At 44.9% G+C, this 17,543-nt stretch overlaps 1 protein-coding gene across 1 annotated transcript in view; it reads left to right on the forward strand.

Moving 5' to 3' along the window:
* LOC137347642 (adenylate kinase isoenzyme 1-like) overlaps positions 1 to 17,543 on the forward strand; it is a 165,645-nt gene that overhangs the window by 21,561 nt on the left and 126,541 nt on the right. Inside the window, exons 3-6 of the mRNA XM_068012264.1 lie at positions 4,879 to 5,040; positions 9,514 to 9,686; positions 11,656 to 11,769; positions 15,655 to 15,846. Coding sequence (XP_067868365.1) covers positions 4,879 to 5,040; positions 9,514 to 9,686; positions 11,656 to 11,769; positions 15,655 to 15,846 — 641 coding nt within the window. The remainder of the gene's footprint in view (positions 1 to 4,878; positions 5,041 to 9,513; positions 9,687 to 11,655; positions 11,770 to 15,654; positions 15,847 to 17,543) is intronic.

Genomic DNA, 17,543 nt, shown 5'->3' on the forward strand with positions numbered 1-17,543 from the left:
CCATAGCTTTTCTTGATCTATATTGGTGGCCTAGACTTGGGTGTTTGGGGCACAATTTCAAAATTTGCAGATGACACAAAACTGTGAGAAGGAAAGTGATAGACTTCAAGAAGACATAGACAGGCTGGTGGAATGGGCAGACACATGACAGATGAAATTTAATGCAGAGAAGTTGAAGTGAGACATTTTGGCAGGAAGAACGAGGAGAGACAATATAAAATAAAGGATAAAATTCTAAAGAGGGTGCAGTCTTAGAGGGACCTGGGGGTATATGTGCACAAATCATTGAAAGTGGCGGGGCAGGTTGAGAAAGTGGGTAATAAAGCATACGAGATCCTGGGCTTTATAAATAGAGGCATAGAGTACAAAAGCAAGGACGTTATGGTGAACCTTTGTAAAATACTGGTTTGGCCTGAACTGGAGCATTGTCTAAGTCTGGGCACCATACTTTAGAAAGGATGTGAAGGCATTAAACGGGGTGCAGATAAGATTTATGAGAATGGTTCCAGGGATGAGGGACTTCAGTTACATTGATCGATTAGAGAAACTGGGGCAGTTCTGATTAGAGAAGAGAAGGTTGTGAGGAGATTTGATAGAGGTGTTCAGTTCATGAGGGGTTTGGTTAGAGAGAAACTGTTCCTATTAGAGAAAAGGTTGAGAATAACAGGACATGGGGTTAAGGTGGTTGGTAGAAGAACCCAAGGCTACATGAGGAAAATCTTTTTTACACAGTGAGTGGTTAGGATCTGGAATGCACTGCCTGAGAGGCAGATTCAATAATGGCTTTCAAAAGAGAATTGGATAATTATTTGAAGGGAGAAAATTTGCAGGGCCACGGGGAAAGGGCGGGGGGAGTGGGACTAGCTGGGTTGCTCTTACAGAGAGTGGACACGATGGGCCGAATGGCCTCCTTCTGTGCTGTAGCCATTCTTTGATTAAAGGGACAGTCCTTGTTGAAGTACCTTTTTGCCCGTCCGGAAATAGGGAGAAGAACGGCATGGCTTTTACATCGCCACGGCAATAACACGAAAGTGAAACAACAACCGAAGCGTTTTACATCATTGTGCTAAACTCTTGCAAATGATCAAAAGAGTTTCCCAAATGGAGAGGGTGCAGTTTCACAATAGGCCCAAGCATGCAGAGGCTTCATAGTTTGTTGCTAAAAATCTATTTGTGAGCTGTGTTCAAACAGCTTGTTAATAGAAGCCAGCACAATGTTATTCTGTGGCTAACTCATAATTCTCTCTCTCTCTCTCGAGCCTAGTGACATCCACCAAGATTAGGTAGGATGACAATCCACGGAAATACTTAATCACATTGTAAATATGTTATTACTGAGGAACACTGACCTTAGTTGCAACATGACAACAGTGACTACCCTTCAGAAGTACTTCACTGGCTGTTAAACGCTTTGTAAAAGGCAAGATATAAATGTAAGTTCTTTCTTTAGGTCATCAGCTCTCCCTCACCTCCCTGACCCTCTAGTTTACCTGTACAGCTGTGAGACATACCATTTACTTACATGCTGAGCCTCCTTCATTGGTTTAGTGGTAAAGTAGTGCCAGGGAGGGACTGAACCATATAGACCAGGAAGGTCCCAGGTTTGTTGAATTAACTGATCTCTGCCACGGTAGGATTTGGGGGTTGCTACACTCGGTCTCGGCCATGGTACCGACTCCTGACCCAGCGTCCCCTGCTGGAATGTTCACTTCAACAGATGTTGGGCGAGGACTGGACTTAGTTTGGCTGTGATATGCCTAATGCTGAAATAGCCCGCTGACACTCTCTGTTTAGACTAGCACTTTAAGAATTGCCTCTTGAATGAATGACAAGAGGATAGCTGGCATGCTCAGAACAGCAAGACCAGAGAACCTTCAGGAGAGAAAACTGGGGTAAAAAGCATTGCGTTCTGTGCCATTGATGAAGTCCCCAGATGTTACTTTCCCCAAATGCTGCTCCCCTAACAGTTACTTCCCCAGATGTTGCTTCCAATGTTTGGCATTCATCCAGGTGTTGCTTTTCCCCCAGACATCAGTCCCCCAGATGTTGCTTCCCCCTTCGATGTTGCTTTTCCCCCTGGTTAATTCTTGAATTTCAAACATGTCATTGAAGAATTGTATGTGAAACGTATTTGCTTACGGAACACAGGAAGCCAGCTGTGATAGGAGAAGTGGAGCTTAACCGTGTCTGTGATCCAGTCGGGTTTCAATCTAAACACGGAATCAGCGACCAGTAGCAGATTGTCGTTGGTAGTATTTTGTGCTTATTCTTGGCTGTGGTGAGTTGCTGGATTTTGATGTGGTTGATATCTGATGCTAGCTGGATACAGCTGGCCAGTGGTTCTAGATAATGGCTAGAAACAGTTGAGAACATAAACAGCCTTTTTAAAAAAAAAATAGCATTTGCATCCTCTCTCAGGCTGTTCCCGCATTTCTTACAGCACATTGCATCGGCATAAGATAAAGAGTCCATGTGATTGCAGTGTGTGATGACATGGCACATGTTGCTTTTAAGATGTGTCTTTGAATTCACTAGAAACACTGAAAGAAAGAATTGCATTTCTGTAGCGCCTTCCAAAACTTCAGGATGTCACAAGATGCTTTACTGCTGATAAAGTACTTTAGCTGTATGTAATCACTGTCATAATGTAGGAAATGCGGCAGCCAATTTACACACAGCAAGATCCCAAAACCAGCAGTGATATTGACCACACACTGTCTTTAGGTGATGGTTGAGGGATGACTGTTATCACCAGGGAAAACTCCCCTGCTTTTCTTCAAAAAACAAAGGTGCCGTGGAATCTTTAAATTCACCTGAGGCCTCAGTTTAACATCACAACTGAAAGACAGCACTTCCACCTGTGCAGCCCTCCCTCAGATTATGTGCAGAAGTCGCTGGAGTGGTACTTAAACCCGTGACTTTCTGGGTCAAAGGTGAAGGTGCTACCAACTGAGCCACCATTGAGATGGTCACACCACTGGAGATTGTGTGGTGTCGTGGAGTTGATGCTGTCCCAGCTCTGGACGTGGGTTTGAAGCTGGGATGAAAGTCTCATCTTGCTGCTTGTTTAAGAGTCTCAAGTGGGGTCTTCACCATGTTTGTAGTGAATATCCACAGCGATAGACCTCCCCATATGTGGCAAAGCCAAGCCACCCTTGGAGACCTAAGCAATGGGTGGGTTGGAATTGGGAATGTTGCACTGACGCAATCTCTTCTGAGATTGAGACCTGCCCGATTTCATGCCTCGCAGGCCGCAGCCTCTATTCCTCACTCCCCACCTTCAAAGAGCTCTCACAAATTTGCCTCTTCCTATGGTGTCCACCCCCCCCAACCCATTACCCCCCTGCCCCCAACTCTCCCTGAAAATTCTTTCACTTCCTTCTCAGTGTCCACCTCTTTCCCCTTGTTAAAACACTGAGATGATCTTTTATGCGAGGAAGGCTGTAGAAATGTCGGTCTTCTTCAGGAATGTTTTTGGGGCAGTGTTGAGAGAGTTTTACTCACACTCTACCCAACCTGAAATAAGAAAAACATAGCGTATTGGAAAGGTACTGCGGGTCAGTCAGCATTTTCGTCTGAAGTGTTCTATTTATTTGTTAGCAGTCCTTCCTTTACTTGACCTGACCTCTGAATGTTCGATGCTGAAACTGGGTGAACTAAAAAGAAAATGTTCCATCCAATAGCACTGGTGAGCCTCACCACAAAGAGCACTAAGTGTCGGACTTGGCTCGGTCATAGCTATCTTACCAATGAGTTGGTCACGGGTCCAAGCCAGGCTGACACTTCAAAGCAGTACTAAGAGAGTGCAGTTAATACTATCATTGAAACTCTTTTAAAAGATGCATGGTTAAGGACGGGGGTTTCAAGTTGTCTTTGTAAACGCAGATCATCTATGAATGCTTCCAATCAGGGCTGAATATTTTTAATATTAGGTTTTGGATAGAGACAGTTTTTTTTTTGGATTTCTGGCCCATTTAGAAACTTTTAGAAATGATAGACTGAAACAAAACCTATTAAACCGTCTGGATTTGGAGTTTAAGATAGCAGCCATGAACTGATGGCTCCGCTGTTTATACAAACAGTGGGCTGGATAATTGTTCAGTACGGGAGTGGCCATTACGTAAGTGTTAGACAGAGCTCCTCACAGTTAAACAATTAACTTCCTTTTAAATCACTCATGTTCCTATCTGTTACTTTCAGAGAGGAATTAAGTGTCTGTCTCAAGCCGATTACGGTTCGTCAACTGATAATATTGTGCTCTTTCCGGAACAGTCTACATTTTATATTAACAGTCAGAAGCACACGGCTTGAGATAAAGATTAATTTTAGACCTGTGCCAATCTTAGAGCTGGACCAGTCTTGTTATGGTCCCACAACCTCCCTGCTTCACTAGTATGTATGGCTTTGTACCATACTGCTCTGAGTGAGCCACTAAAAATGCTCCTTGAACCATAGCTTTCTGCTGCAGATTAAGGCCCACTGTCCAATATGGTTCATTTCATTCATGGTTTGATCTTAAGTCTGTTGTTGAATATGTTGACCTCGTTGGTGTTGCTACAGTTAGTTTTGCTGCTTAGGGCCTGTGGAGGGGTTATCATTTCCCTGGTGATACTTTCTCGACTGATACATGGATAATCGTCATGTGACTGAGATACTGGAGGGCCGCCAATGACTACGGCACCAGACAGGAATCAGCTCCTTGAGGAGAGGCGGGGGGGAGGAAATGGAGGGGAGGAAAATATTGCCCCAAGCTTCCGTTATCATTTCTATCTGATTCACCACACCAAGGGTCCCAAAGAATTGAATGCAACTAAACCAGACTTATATTTGACCTTTGACCTTTATTGAGCCTTACTAATCAATGTCTTCTTCTGTTAGAACCAGCAGTTGCTCCTTATCGCCGTTATGAACGCTTGCCTCCAATTCAGGCCCAATTTTCGATTGAAAGCGACTCTGATATGACGGAATGTTCTGGGCTGATTCAAGAGTATGATGTGTTCGACCCAACCAAAACAAGGCCGTGCATTATTTTTGTCATTGGTAAGTCTCTGCTTTGTTACTCTCGTTCATTAACTCTCCTATCAAGGTGTCTGATTCAGTGTTAAGGAACCCCACTGTCTTTTCCTCTGTTACCCTGCCCGGGAGATTGACCAACATTATGCTAACGCTGGGCCAGCCTGGGTACTGTTAATTGCTTCACCATATTACGTGCTCACTGGATATAGTGTCAGCTGTGGTTTAGTGGTCGTGCTCTTGTCTCTGACTCAGAAAGTTGTGGGTTCAAGTTCCACTCTAGAGATTTGAGTATAAAATTTAGGCTGATAGTTCGGTGCTGCACGGTTGGAGGTACTGCTTTTCCGGTGAGATGTTAAACCAAGGCAACTCTGCTCTCTCAAGTGGATGCGAAAAATCCCTTTGGTAGTATATGAAGCAGAGCAGTAGGTTTTTCCCTGGTGTCCTGCTCAATGTTTATCCCTCAATCAACCCTAAAACAGATTAGCTGGTCATTTATTTGTGGGAGCTTGCTGTGCGCAAATTCCTATATTACAGCAGTGACTTCAAAGGTTGTAAAATACTTTGGGAAGTCCTAAGGTCATAAAAGCTGCAATATAAATGCAAGTTTTTCTTTTCACTGAAAGTGATATGTCCAATTATTTCCCGAGGTCTGTTCCTAAAGGGGGGAGTGGGGGGGGGGGGTGCAGAATTTAACTTCCTCCACCGAGTGAAAAGCAGGCAGTAGGGGAATTCAAATCAAAGCAGTTCATGGGGTGACTGAGGCACCCACCTGACACAAACCCTCTAGCTCCCTAGATGAGATTCGTTAACCTATTTAAACATAAGCATTGTGCATTGAGAAGAAAAACATTTTTTGAAACCATGTTGAAAGGTCAAGCTCATTGTCCAGGACACACCGCCAAGTATTTCCTACCCTCTCTCCTGATTGGTCTGGCTCTGATTTTAAGGTTATGTCCCCTTATCCTAGACTCCCCTCACCTGTGGAAAAGGTTTCTCTCAACCTACCTGATCAACTCCTCTCAAAAACCTAAAAATCTCAATCAAATCACCCCTTAATCTTCCATACACCAAAGAAAAAAGGCTTGCATTTATATAACGCCTTTTACAACCACAGGATGTCCAAAAGCACTTTAGAAGCAATGAAATACTTTTGAAGTGTGGTCACTGTTGCAATGCAGGAAACACAGCAACCAATTTGCGCACAGCAAGCTCTCACAAAGGGCAATGAGATAATGACCAGATAATCTGTTTTTTGTGAGGTTGATTGAGGGATAAATATTGGTCAGGGCACCGGGGAGAACCTTCTACTCTTCAAATAGTGTCATGGGATCTTTTACATTCACCTGACAGGGTGGACAGGGCTCTTGGCAGAGTAGATAGGGAGAGACTATTGCCATTGGTGGAAGGGTTGAGAACCAGAGGACACCAATTTAAGGTGATTGGCAGAAGAACCGCCTTCTCAAGGGCAATTAGGGATGGGCAATAAATGCTGCCCTAGCAGCGGCGCCCACATCCCATGAACAAACAAAAAAAAACTGCAACATGAGGAAAATTTTTTTTTCGGAGGCGAGTGGTTAGGATCTGGAATGCACTGCCTGAGAGTGCGGTGGAGACAGAATCAATCATGGCTTTCAAACAGGAATTGATAAGCACCTGAAGAGGAAAGAAATTGCAGGGCTACAGAGAGCTGGAACAGATCAAAGAGCCTCCTTCTGTGCTGTAACCATTCTATTCTATATCACATCTCAAAGATAGCACCTCCTACACTACAGCACCCCCTCAGTACGGTATTAGAATATCAGGCTCAAGTCCTAGACTCAGACCCACACCTTTCCTGACTCAGAGCCAAGAGTGTTGCCAACTGAGCCACAGCCAGGGAATATAAACCTCATTTATGTACTCTCTCCTCACGATCTAACGCTTGGATGCCTGGTAATGTTCTGGCAATTCTGCATTGCACTGCTTCCAAGGCCAAGCAGAAGCCCGGGGTGCATTTGGCAACTGAAGCAAAATGACCACGTGAGGTCAGATCGAGGCCTAAAATACAGGCTCACCGGCAAAGCGAGCTGGTTGACCAAGTAAGCCAGATAAGACTCCGAGAAGGAATTAGAGCTTGTGAAGGTGGGAAATATAGGTTTCTGTGGAAGGCTGAGGTAGATCCCTGTGACATGTTACAAGGTTGATCACTTAGGTAGGGTAAAGTAAAGCACCCTCGGAATTATTTCTTGAAGAGAAAGCTGATTTGTTTAGTCAATTTTAGGGGTTATTAATAAATAAAGAAGTAAACCCCAATGCAGTAATTACACAGTTTAAAAGCATTGCAGTAAAATGTGAGCCGGTAGGACTAATAAGCATTTAGGTCAGATTTTAACTCACTCAAAACCCACTCGCTTACACAGAGTTTAAATATGGGCCCTTTAAATGGCCTGTCTCCCACCTGAATAGATGGGTGTGTCACCATAACATAAGAACATAAGAAATAGAGGCAGGAGTAGGCCATTCAGCCCTTTGAGCCTGCTCCGCCATTCAATGAGATCAGACTGATCTTCTACTTCAACACCATCTCTAACCCCGTAACCTTTGATGTTTTAATATGTAGAAATCTATCATTTCAGTCTTGAACATACCATGTTATGACTGTGCAGACCTCTCAGTGAGAGCAATTCTCTCATCAGTAGAAATACACTCCTATGAAGCGCCTTGGGACATTTTACTGCATTAAAGGCGCTATATGAATGCAAGTTGTTAATTGTTGTCAACAATTCAATCATATTATGCGCTGAGGAGGTGATGACTGCTCCCCAGTACATGGGCTGGCTCTCTAATGAATGGTTTCTGGCTGTTGTAACTCTGCCGATGAGTTCTCACCCAGGATGGATAATTCAATCGCTTATTCAATGGCCACTCTTGTGGTTCTCATTCTTCCTCAGTTTATTTCTTTTTAATTGAGATAGGTAGGTGGAAAGGTCAAAGTCCAAGACACCAGCAAAAATGGAAGAGAATGAGGGGGAGGGTGAGGCAGATCAAGAAGGAGTGGATTGATGACTCAGGCTTGGGGTTTTAATAGCCTGTGGGCTGCAGAAGGAAGGGTGAGGGAAGGTCATGTGATTTCATAGACTAAAACAAATGAGAGGTTTCGTTTCTTGTCCAACCAGAGCCTGGCCTGATCGCCTTGGAGACGGATGTGGTACACCTCAGTCAAAAGCCAGGTTTCTGCTCCAAGCAATTCTACTCCAATAAACAGAAGTAGTTTGGTGTAGGTCAGTTGTCATTCAGTCTGTATTGTGTATCATTACTGAGACCCAGTTATACTGATGGCCCTTTATACTCATTCCGCTTAATATTTAGGAGACATTTGGCACTCGAGCCCAGATTTTAACTTAACCCAAACCCCGCCCACTGAACGGCAGGAATAGGCATGGTTCAAGATGGACGCCCCACCTAACATCTCTGCTGATTTTACTCTCCCTTGATGGCAGAGTGTCAAACGGGCCTCAGACCTCTTTTTTAGCCGAGTGGGTTAGGTTAAAGTTGGGCCTTTGCTGTCAAGGTTTGCAGATATATAACGACCACTTGTTCAGATGCGTAATATCTCCATATCTTTCGTTGCCAATCTTCAATCTTTCCTTTTGTCCTGTTCTGTTGTTGCACAGGAGCTAATACCTTGCTCAAGTTGGGTGACTGGCGCCTTTGGAACAAGGACTCATCAGGAGAGGAGAGGAGGACAGATTGATGATGAAAGATAGGGAGACGTGGTTGGTCTAAACATACAAATTATGTTTAAAAGTAAAGAAATTAAGTTTAATTTAATTGATGCTCAGTCTCCCCCTTCCTCTTTCAGTCTTACAGGCCTTGAAACCCCTGGTTTGATGTAGGTTAACCTCTACTTCCTGATCCACTGCTTCTTCTGCTCTTCAGACTTGGTGGACTCCTCCCACCTGGCATCTTGATTTAAGTGAACCTTTTGAGCGAGGCTACTCTCACACTGACATAGAGTTAGGGATGAAGTAGCGCAATGGAAATGGAGGCAGTGAAGGATTGATATTTAACTCATATCGAATGACAAGTGAAAGGAGGGACTTGCATTTATATAGCATCTTTCTTGACCTTAGGTCGTCCCAAAACGTTTTACAGGCAATGAAATACTTTCAAAGTGTGGTCACTGTTATAATGTAGGAAATGGCTGTAAGCTCAAGGGTGCGAATGCCTAGGAACAGTATCAGTTTCAAGTTCACCTCCGAGTCACAAATCATCCCGACTTGGACATATATCGACGTTCCTTCATTATCGCTGGGCCAAATTCCTGGAAATCTCAGCTACTTGCATTGTGAGAATATCTTCCCTGCTCCATCCTCTATTTTCTTCCTTTTCCCCTTCCCCCCTCACCTCCCAGCCGCCGCCCAACATTTTTGCCACATATAGCGGGAATGCACCAGGACCAGTTTGCATTCTGCTGAACATTCCTGCTCAGCTGTTTTGAATTCTGCCCCTCTGCAGGCGGTCCTGGGAGCGGGAAGGGAACGCAGAGCGCCAAGATGGCCAGGCGATATGGATTTGAGTCCGTTTCGGTGGGAGAGATCTTACGTCGACAGATGCTGCACCATGCGACCAGCGACCGGAAGTGGGAGCTTATCGCACAGATCATTGCCAATGGGGAATTGGCACCTCCAGTAAGAGAGTGGACTGGTCGCGGAGCAAACCAAAACAATATAAATCCAAACAAAATCTTTACAAAGGGGGCTGGGCGTTGGAGCAGGAACGGGAATTGATTCCAATAATAATTGTTTAATTATTGACCCGAAGATGGGCTTATTACATTAATGTCAATTTTGCACTTCTCCAAGGCAAAGAATGGATTGTTCACAAAATAAGAGTAATTTATTGTCAAATACAAGATTCAAGGAAAAGGAAGGCTTTTGCATTTCTATAGCGCCTCTCCCAACCTCAAGACATAGAACTGAAGTAGTTTTGAAAGGTAGTTACTGCTTTAATGTGGGGAATTGCAACCTTCAGTTTGCGCACAGTAAGCTCCCACAAACAGCAATCAGATAGTTTTCAAGTCAACTTCCTTCAAGTGATCTTGGTTGAGGGATAAATATTGGCTAGGACACCCTGCCTTTCTTCAAAATTGTGACACTGGTTCTTTTATGTTACCTGAGAGGGCAGACGGGGTCTTGGTTTAACATTTTCTTCCAAAGAATGGTACCTCCGACAGTGCAGCCCTCTCTCAGCACTGCACTGGAGTGTCAGCCTAGATTTTGTGCTCAAGTGTCTTGAGTGGGACTTGAACCCAGAATCTCGGACTCGGAGCTGAGAGTGCTACCCAATTTTAATCGCAGATAAATAAGAGGTCGGTTTCCCAAATGTGAGACCTTTCACTCTTTTTGAGCCTGCAGTGCACTATTGTTTTGAGATTGCACTTATACGGGTTAATTCTCCTACCTGAATGGGGGCAGCTCGTACCCACACAGCTTAGTGTTACGACCAGGTGAGAAAGGGGTCTAGGGGTTCCGTCTCAGCCTTTTCCTGGTCTGACCATAATTTTAAAAACACCGTGTTTTTAGCTCCCCCTCAGTGAATCCTTGTTCACTGCTCTCCAATTGTAATGCAAAGAAATCCACCAGACGGGTTTTCTTAGAATTAAACAAGAAAGGTGGAAGTTTATTAACCTTAAAACTCTAATTCGGTTAAAATGACTACGGATACACGACACGACCACACTAGCATGCATACGCGATAAACACACACACAGATACAGACAGAAAAGTAGAAAGGATAAAGGGGAAAGGTTTGAAGCAATAACTGGGGTTTATCTACTGTCCTTTGAGTTCGATGTAGATTCTTTGATTGCAGGTAAATCTTGCCGTTCTGTTGGGGCCCAGTGGACGCTTTCAAACTTGTTTTGATGTAGGAATCTTCTCTCTTGAGGTGTAAGTGACTTCAGTGGATCTGGAAATTCATGAGAGAGAGAAAGAGAGCCAGGCAGGAGAGTGGCTCTTCTTTCAGATTCAGGTGGCGTCTGACCCAAACTGTTTTGTGAGCAGTTCAAAACCAAACCTGGGTCAGGTTTGTGACTAGTTGTTTTTTTAACAAACTCTCCTGCGTTTTTGTGTATTCCTTTCATCTTAGCAGACACCCGCCCGGGCTGTGGGGGGAGGGGGGGAATGGGGGAATGGAATGCTGGCATGTTCCACATTCAGTGTCTGGTGATCAAAATCCATTTGGGTTAATTGGATCAGGGAGCCATTCTATTGTCTCTCCAGGCAACTATCTCTTAGTATGCAAAATGTTTCTAGCCACTGCTGTGATTTCTTTAAACAAGTTATCTTTTCAGTCTAGCAACAGTTTTAGATTCATGTTCATATGATGAAATTAATATGCCTCGTTCTTGGCAGGTGGGGTCGTCATGACATTAGCATAAGTGAAATAGTCCTGTGGACTGGATGGGACGGTGTCATTGAAAATCTGGCACTGGCCAACTTTCAGAAGCGGTCGTCAGCGAGTTGTGTGAATCTCTGGATTGGAAATGCTGGAAGCCAAGGCATTTCTCCATCCCACTCCTTCCCACTGCCCCCACCCCCACACCCCACCGAAATGTGCCAAACACTCTAAAATATCTCTTGCTTCATGCTGTCGCAGGAAACGGCCATTGAGGAGCTAAAGCATCAGTTTATGAAGCACCCGGATGCAAAAGGCTTCATTGTAGACGGGTTTCCCAAGGAGATCAGCCAGGCCTTCGCATTTGAAGAACAGGTGAGGGCTCTCAGTGCTTTTCTCTGGTCTACGGACGACAGCCTCATGCACAACTAATTTGTACTGAAGCTTGATGCTCCATGTTGGAGTACGGGATGGGTGGTCACTCCGCAGTGGTATGCTGGGAGGAGGCTGAGCCATCTCCCTGGAGATGGTCACTCAGCCGATAGTTGTATGACTTGTAATATGGTCGGCCAAATGGTGACATTAGCCAAGGGCTGGAGGGGGGCTGACTGCTGGTCATCTTGGTAACAGAGGTGCAGGAACTAAGCGGGGCCTAGTCCAGGGGTCTGCAAACTGTGGCTCTGGAGCATGTGGCTCATTAGGGACATATGCAGCTCCTGACCTTGATTGATTGATCCCCATTCTGATGGTAATTAAACAGCTTGTTTCATTTTTTTAAACTATTATTAACATTGTACTTGCGAGAAAGTATCAATGAATTAACAACTTTTTGTAAAAACCTTTAAAATGTTGTTGAAATGTGTCTCTGTCTTGTTTTTCATTATTATTGCCATTTGAGTAACAGCATTGTGGCTCTTAAGATATTGTGTTATGGAGTAAATTAATTTTTTTTAAATGGCTCTTCTTGTGCCAACGCCTGGCCGAGACAATTCTGGAGAAAGCTGAGGGAGAATAAATACCTCCATCAAAATAGGAACCACAGCTCCTAAACAGGAATGAGTGGAGCAGCAGTAACTTTGTGTGAGGGGGAATTTCTGCTGGAACCTTCTCCCACTTGACCACATGGAGCTTCAGTGCAGGAGCAGGGGAAACCAAGGAGAAACGGGATTGGCTGCATTTTTCTGGGGATTTTGGCAGCTCTTCTGCCAAAGTTACAGTGGACAAGCAGGAGAACCACCTCACCCCTCCGAAATTCACCCCCTGTACATCAATGCAGGGGCACTGCTCCATAGGCAAGTTCCAAGTGATACATCCCCCGTGATTTCTCCCACACAGTGGGCTCCTGATCTCATCAAGTAGTGGCTCTGTGGGGAAATAAGCGGCTGGGGCCAGGAAAGGCTGACATATCCCCCGAGTGAATTGGAAGCAGACTCCTGATTGATGACTTTCACAGCATCACATACCTGACCACAACATATCCTACTCCTCAACAGAAATCCATTCTTTAATTTGCATGCTTATCAAACTGAAGGGAGTCAGTTCTGGAGAACAGAATATTTTTCCACCTTGTGCACTCAATTCCAGCACCCCGGGGCCAGACGGGATATACCCAAGGATATTACGGGAAGCGAGGGAAGAGATTGCCGCGCCTTTGGCGATGATCTTTGCGCCTTCACTGTCCACTGGAGTAGTACCGGATGATTGGAGGGTGGCAAATGTTGTTCCCTTGTTCAAGAAAGGGAATAGGGATAACCCTGGGAATTATAGACCAGTCAGTCTTACGTCGGTAGTGGGCAAATTATTGGAGAGGATTCTGAGAGACAGGATTTATGATTATTTGGAAAAGCATAGTTTGATTAGAGACAGTCAGCATGGCTTTGTGAGGGGCAGGTCATGCCTCACAAGCCTTATTGAATTCTTTGAAGATGTGACAAAACACATTGATGAAGGAAGAGCAGTGGATGTGGTGTATATGGATTTTAGCAAGGCGTTTGATAAGGTTCCCCATGGTAGGCTCATTCAGAAAGTAAGGAGGCATGGGATACAGGGAAAGTTGGCTGTCTGGATACAGAATTGGCTGGCCCATAGAAGACAGAGGGTGGTAGTAGATGGAAAGTATTCAGCATGGAGCTCGGTAACCAGTGGTGTTCCGCAGGGATCTGTTCTGGGACCTCTGCTCTTTGTGATTTTTATAAATGACTTGGATGAGGAAGTGGAAGGCTGGGTTAGCACGTTTGCCGATGACACGAAGGTTGCTGGAGTTGTGGATAGTGTGGAAGGCTGTTGTAGGTTGCAACGGGACATTGACAGGATGCAGAGATGGGCTGAGAAGTGGCAGATGGAGTTCAACCTGGAAAAGTGTGAAGTGATTCATTTTGGAAGGTCGAATTTGAATGCGGAATACAGACTTAAAGACAGGATTCTGGGTAGTGTGGAGAAACAGAGGGATCTTGGGGTCAATGTCCATAGATCGCTCAAAGTTGCCACCCACGTTGATAGGGTTGTTAAGAAGGCGTATGGGGTGTTGGCTTTCATTAACAGGGGGATTGAGTTTAAGAGCCGCGAGGTTATGCTGCAGCTCTATAAGGCCCTGGTTCGACCACACTTGGAATATTGTGTTCAGTTCTGGTCGCCTCATTATAGGAAGGATGTGGAAGCTTTAGAGAGGGTGCAGAGGAGATTTACCAGGATGCTGCCTGGACTGGAGGGCATGTCCTACGAAGAAAGATTGAGGGAGCTGGGGCTTTTCTCATTGGAGCGAAGAAGGATGAGAGGTGACTTGATAGAGGTGTACAAGATGATGAGAGGCATAGATAGAGTGGATAGCCAGAGACCTTTTCCCAGGGTGGAAAGGGCTATCACCAGGGGGCATAATTTTAAGGTGATTGGAGGAAGGTTTCGGGGAGATGTCAGAGGTAGGTTCTTTACACAGAGAGTGATGGGTGCGTGGAATGCGCTGCCAGTGGTGGTAGTAGAAGCAGATACATTAGGGGCATTTAAGCGACTCTTGGATAGGTACATGGATGATAGTAGAATGAAGGGTAGGTAGTTAGTTTGATCCTAGAGTAGGTTAAAGGTTCGGCACAACATCATGGGCTGAAGGGCCTGTACTGTGCTGTACTGTTCTATGTTCTATGTTCTAAAGCCAGCTGTAGCGCAGGTTATAAGGGAAGTAACACTCCCTCTGCATTCTAGACTTAACTTCTCCAATGTTCTTCTTGGCAAGAATGCTCCTCCACTCTCCACCCAGCTCCGCCCACAAAACTCAATTGCTTGCATCCCACTCACCCGTTCCTCCTGTCTTCACTGACCTACACCGGTTCTTGGTCCCCCATCATATTGAATATAAAATTCTCATCCTTATCTTCAAACCTCTCCATTGCCTAGACCCACTCTCCTTCTTCAAACTTAAGTCCTCTCCTGCCCCTTTGGCCCTCTGGCCGCACTCCACCCCACCACTGGTGCCTTCAGCCACACTACCTGTGCTCTCTGGAATTGCCCCCCTAAACTTCTCTGCCTCTTCACTTCTTTCTCCATCTTAAAAGCCTTTTATTTCTTGCTCCCATCTCCCCACCCAGACATGGGACATTTTGGATGGTAACGGAGTTGTATAAATACTAGTGTGGTGAAATTGGACTTGGACTGGGACACAAAGCCGGTGCTATTGCTTTGGCTTCCCATTATACAACATGCCTAATTTCCAGTGCTATTGAAGTCAACTTAACTGAATATTGGATGGGATGTTCAATAGGAGACCCATGCGACTCTTGTTTTGTGTCCCTGGCCATGCCCAATTTCACACTCTAGTTGGTTTCCCAAAAAAGTCAGAAGAGCGCCCCCTACGGCACCATAAGAAAATGTTCCCCTTTCCCCAACAGCCATCATCCAGAGGCCTCTCAGTGTCTGCCTCATTGGAAGGTAGTGTTGTGCTGTGGATTCACAATCACTAAGTGGGAGGGATGGGTTGAGACTGTTGCTTAAACCCATTTCACTAGAATCTACACATTTGAGAGCACACTGCGCTGAGCTGTTTCATCCATCAGTCAGGACTGGATTAAACCAGATCCCCAAACTAAAACAGTATTGATCTGATCCTCGGCTTTCAAAAGACGGGAGACTATGAACAAGTCCAATTTTGTATTCCATTAGGTGCAAAACATGTTGTATTTTCCTTACACCCGTCTTGTGATTGTTCCCACAATTAGTCAGATGGCAATCTCTAAATTCTGCTGTCCCTTTCCCCTTTTTTTGGTGATCCAGATTGGCTCCCCAGACTTGGTGCTGCTGCTGGCTTGCTCCAATCACCGATTGCGACAACGCCTGGAGAATCGAGCTGTGCAGCAAGGTCGGCCGGACGACAACAGTCACGCCGTCGAGCGGAGAGTAGAAACCTTCAAACAGAACATCAACTTGATCGTGAAGTATTACCAGGAGAAGGAGCTCATTGTTCGGGTAAGGTCGCCGTGGGTAACTGCACACTGTGTTCTTAGATCTTTGCATTCCTTTATTTGCAGCTTGCGTTTAGTTTATTATACTTTGTCAGATATTCATTCGCAAACAAAACTCTCTGCAAAGATTAATTCCTTTTTAGAACAGTCAGCGTCGTTAATTATTTCAATCCTGGCTTGACGCAGTCCTGCCTCTGAGGTGGGAGGTCATGGGTTCAAATTCCACTCCAGAGACTTGAGTGCACAGTCTAGACTGACAATTTAGTGCAGTACTTGAGGGAGTGCTGCACTGTTGGAGATGCCATCTTTCATTAAGCCAAGGCCTCTCAGGGAATGTAAAAGATCCCATGGCACTATTCCAAAGAAGAGCAGGGGAGTTCTCCCCAATGTCCTGGCCAAAATTTATCCCTCAACCAACATCACAAAAACAGACCATCCAGTCATTATTACATGGCTGTTTGTGGGATCTTGCTGTGTGCAAATTGGCTGCCACATTTCCGACATTACAACAGTTCAAAAGTACTTCATTGACTGCAACGATCTTTGGAATGTTAGTATGCAGGTACAGCAAGTGATTAGGAAGGCAAATGTAATGTTGGCATTTATTGCAAGGGGAATGGAATATAAAAGTAAGGAAGTTTTGCGACAGTTGTACAGAGCGTTGATGAGACCACATCTGGAGTACTGTGTACAGTTTTAGTCTCCTTACTTAAGAAAGGATATAATTACATCAGAAGCAGTTCAGAGAAGGTTCACTCAGGGATCAAGGGGTTATCTTATTAGGAAAGGTTGGACAGGTTGTGTCTGTATGTATTAGAGTTTAGAAGAATGAGAGGTGATCTATTGAAACATATAAGATCCTGAAGGGACTTGACAGGGTGGATACTGAGAGGATGTTTCCCCTTGTGGGAGAGACTAGAACTAGGGGACAGAGTTTAAACATAAAAGGCCTCCCATTTAAGACTGAGATGAGGAGAATTTTTTTCTCTCAGCGGATCCTTAGTCTGTGGACTTCTCTTCCTCAGAGAGCAGTGGAGGCAGGGTCATTAAATATTTTTTAAGGCTGGGTTAGACAGATTCTTGATTGATAAGGGAGTCAAAGGATATCGGGGGTAGAGAGGACAGTAGAGTTGAGGCCACAACCAGATCAGCCATGATCTTATCAAATGGCGGAGCAGACTTAATGGCCTACTCCTGGTCCTAATTCATACGTTTGTATGTATGTTCTGAGATTGTGAAAGGTGCTATGGAAATGCAACTTCTTTCCTTCTTTCAGAGTTAATCACATTGCCCAGGCGAACACTTCAGTTAGTGTAGTACTAAGAGAGTGCTGCACTGTTGGAGGTGTCATCTTTCAGATCTGGCATTAAAACAATACCTCATCCACCTGTTCACATGGACACAAAAGATCCCATGGCATTTTTTTGAAGCAAATGTGTGGAGTTTGCAAGTTCTCCCTGTGTCTGCGTGGGTTTCCTCCGGGTGCTCCGGTTTCCTCCCACAAGCCAAAAGACTTGCAGGTTAATAGGTAAATTGGCCATTATAAATTGCCCCTAGTATAGGTAGGTGGTAGGGGAATACAGGGACAGGTGGGGATGCGGTAGGAATATGGGATTAGTGTAGGATTAGTATAAAATGGGTGGTTGATGGTCGGCACAGACTCGGTGGGCCGAAGGGCCTGTTTCAGTGCTGTATCTCTAA

Source organism: Heterodontus francisci, chromosome 32 (assembly GCF_036365525.1).
Source record: "Heterodontus francisci isolate sHetFra1 chromosome 32, sHetFra1.hap1, whole genome shotgun sequence".
NCBI classification, from domain to species: Eukaryota; Metazoa; Chordata; class Chondrichthyes; order Heterodontiformes; family Heterodontidae; genus Heterodontus; species Heterodontus francisci.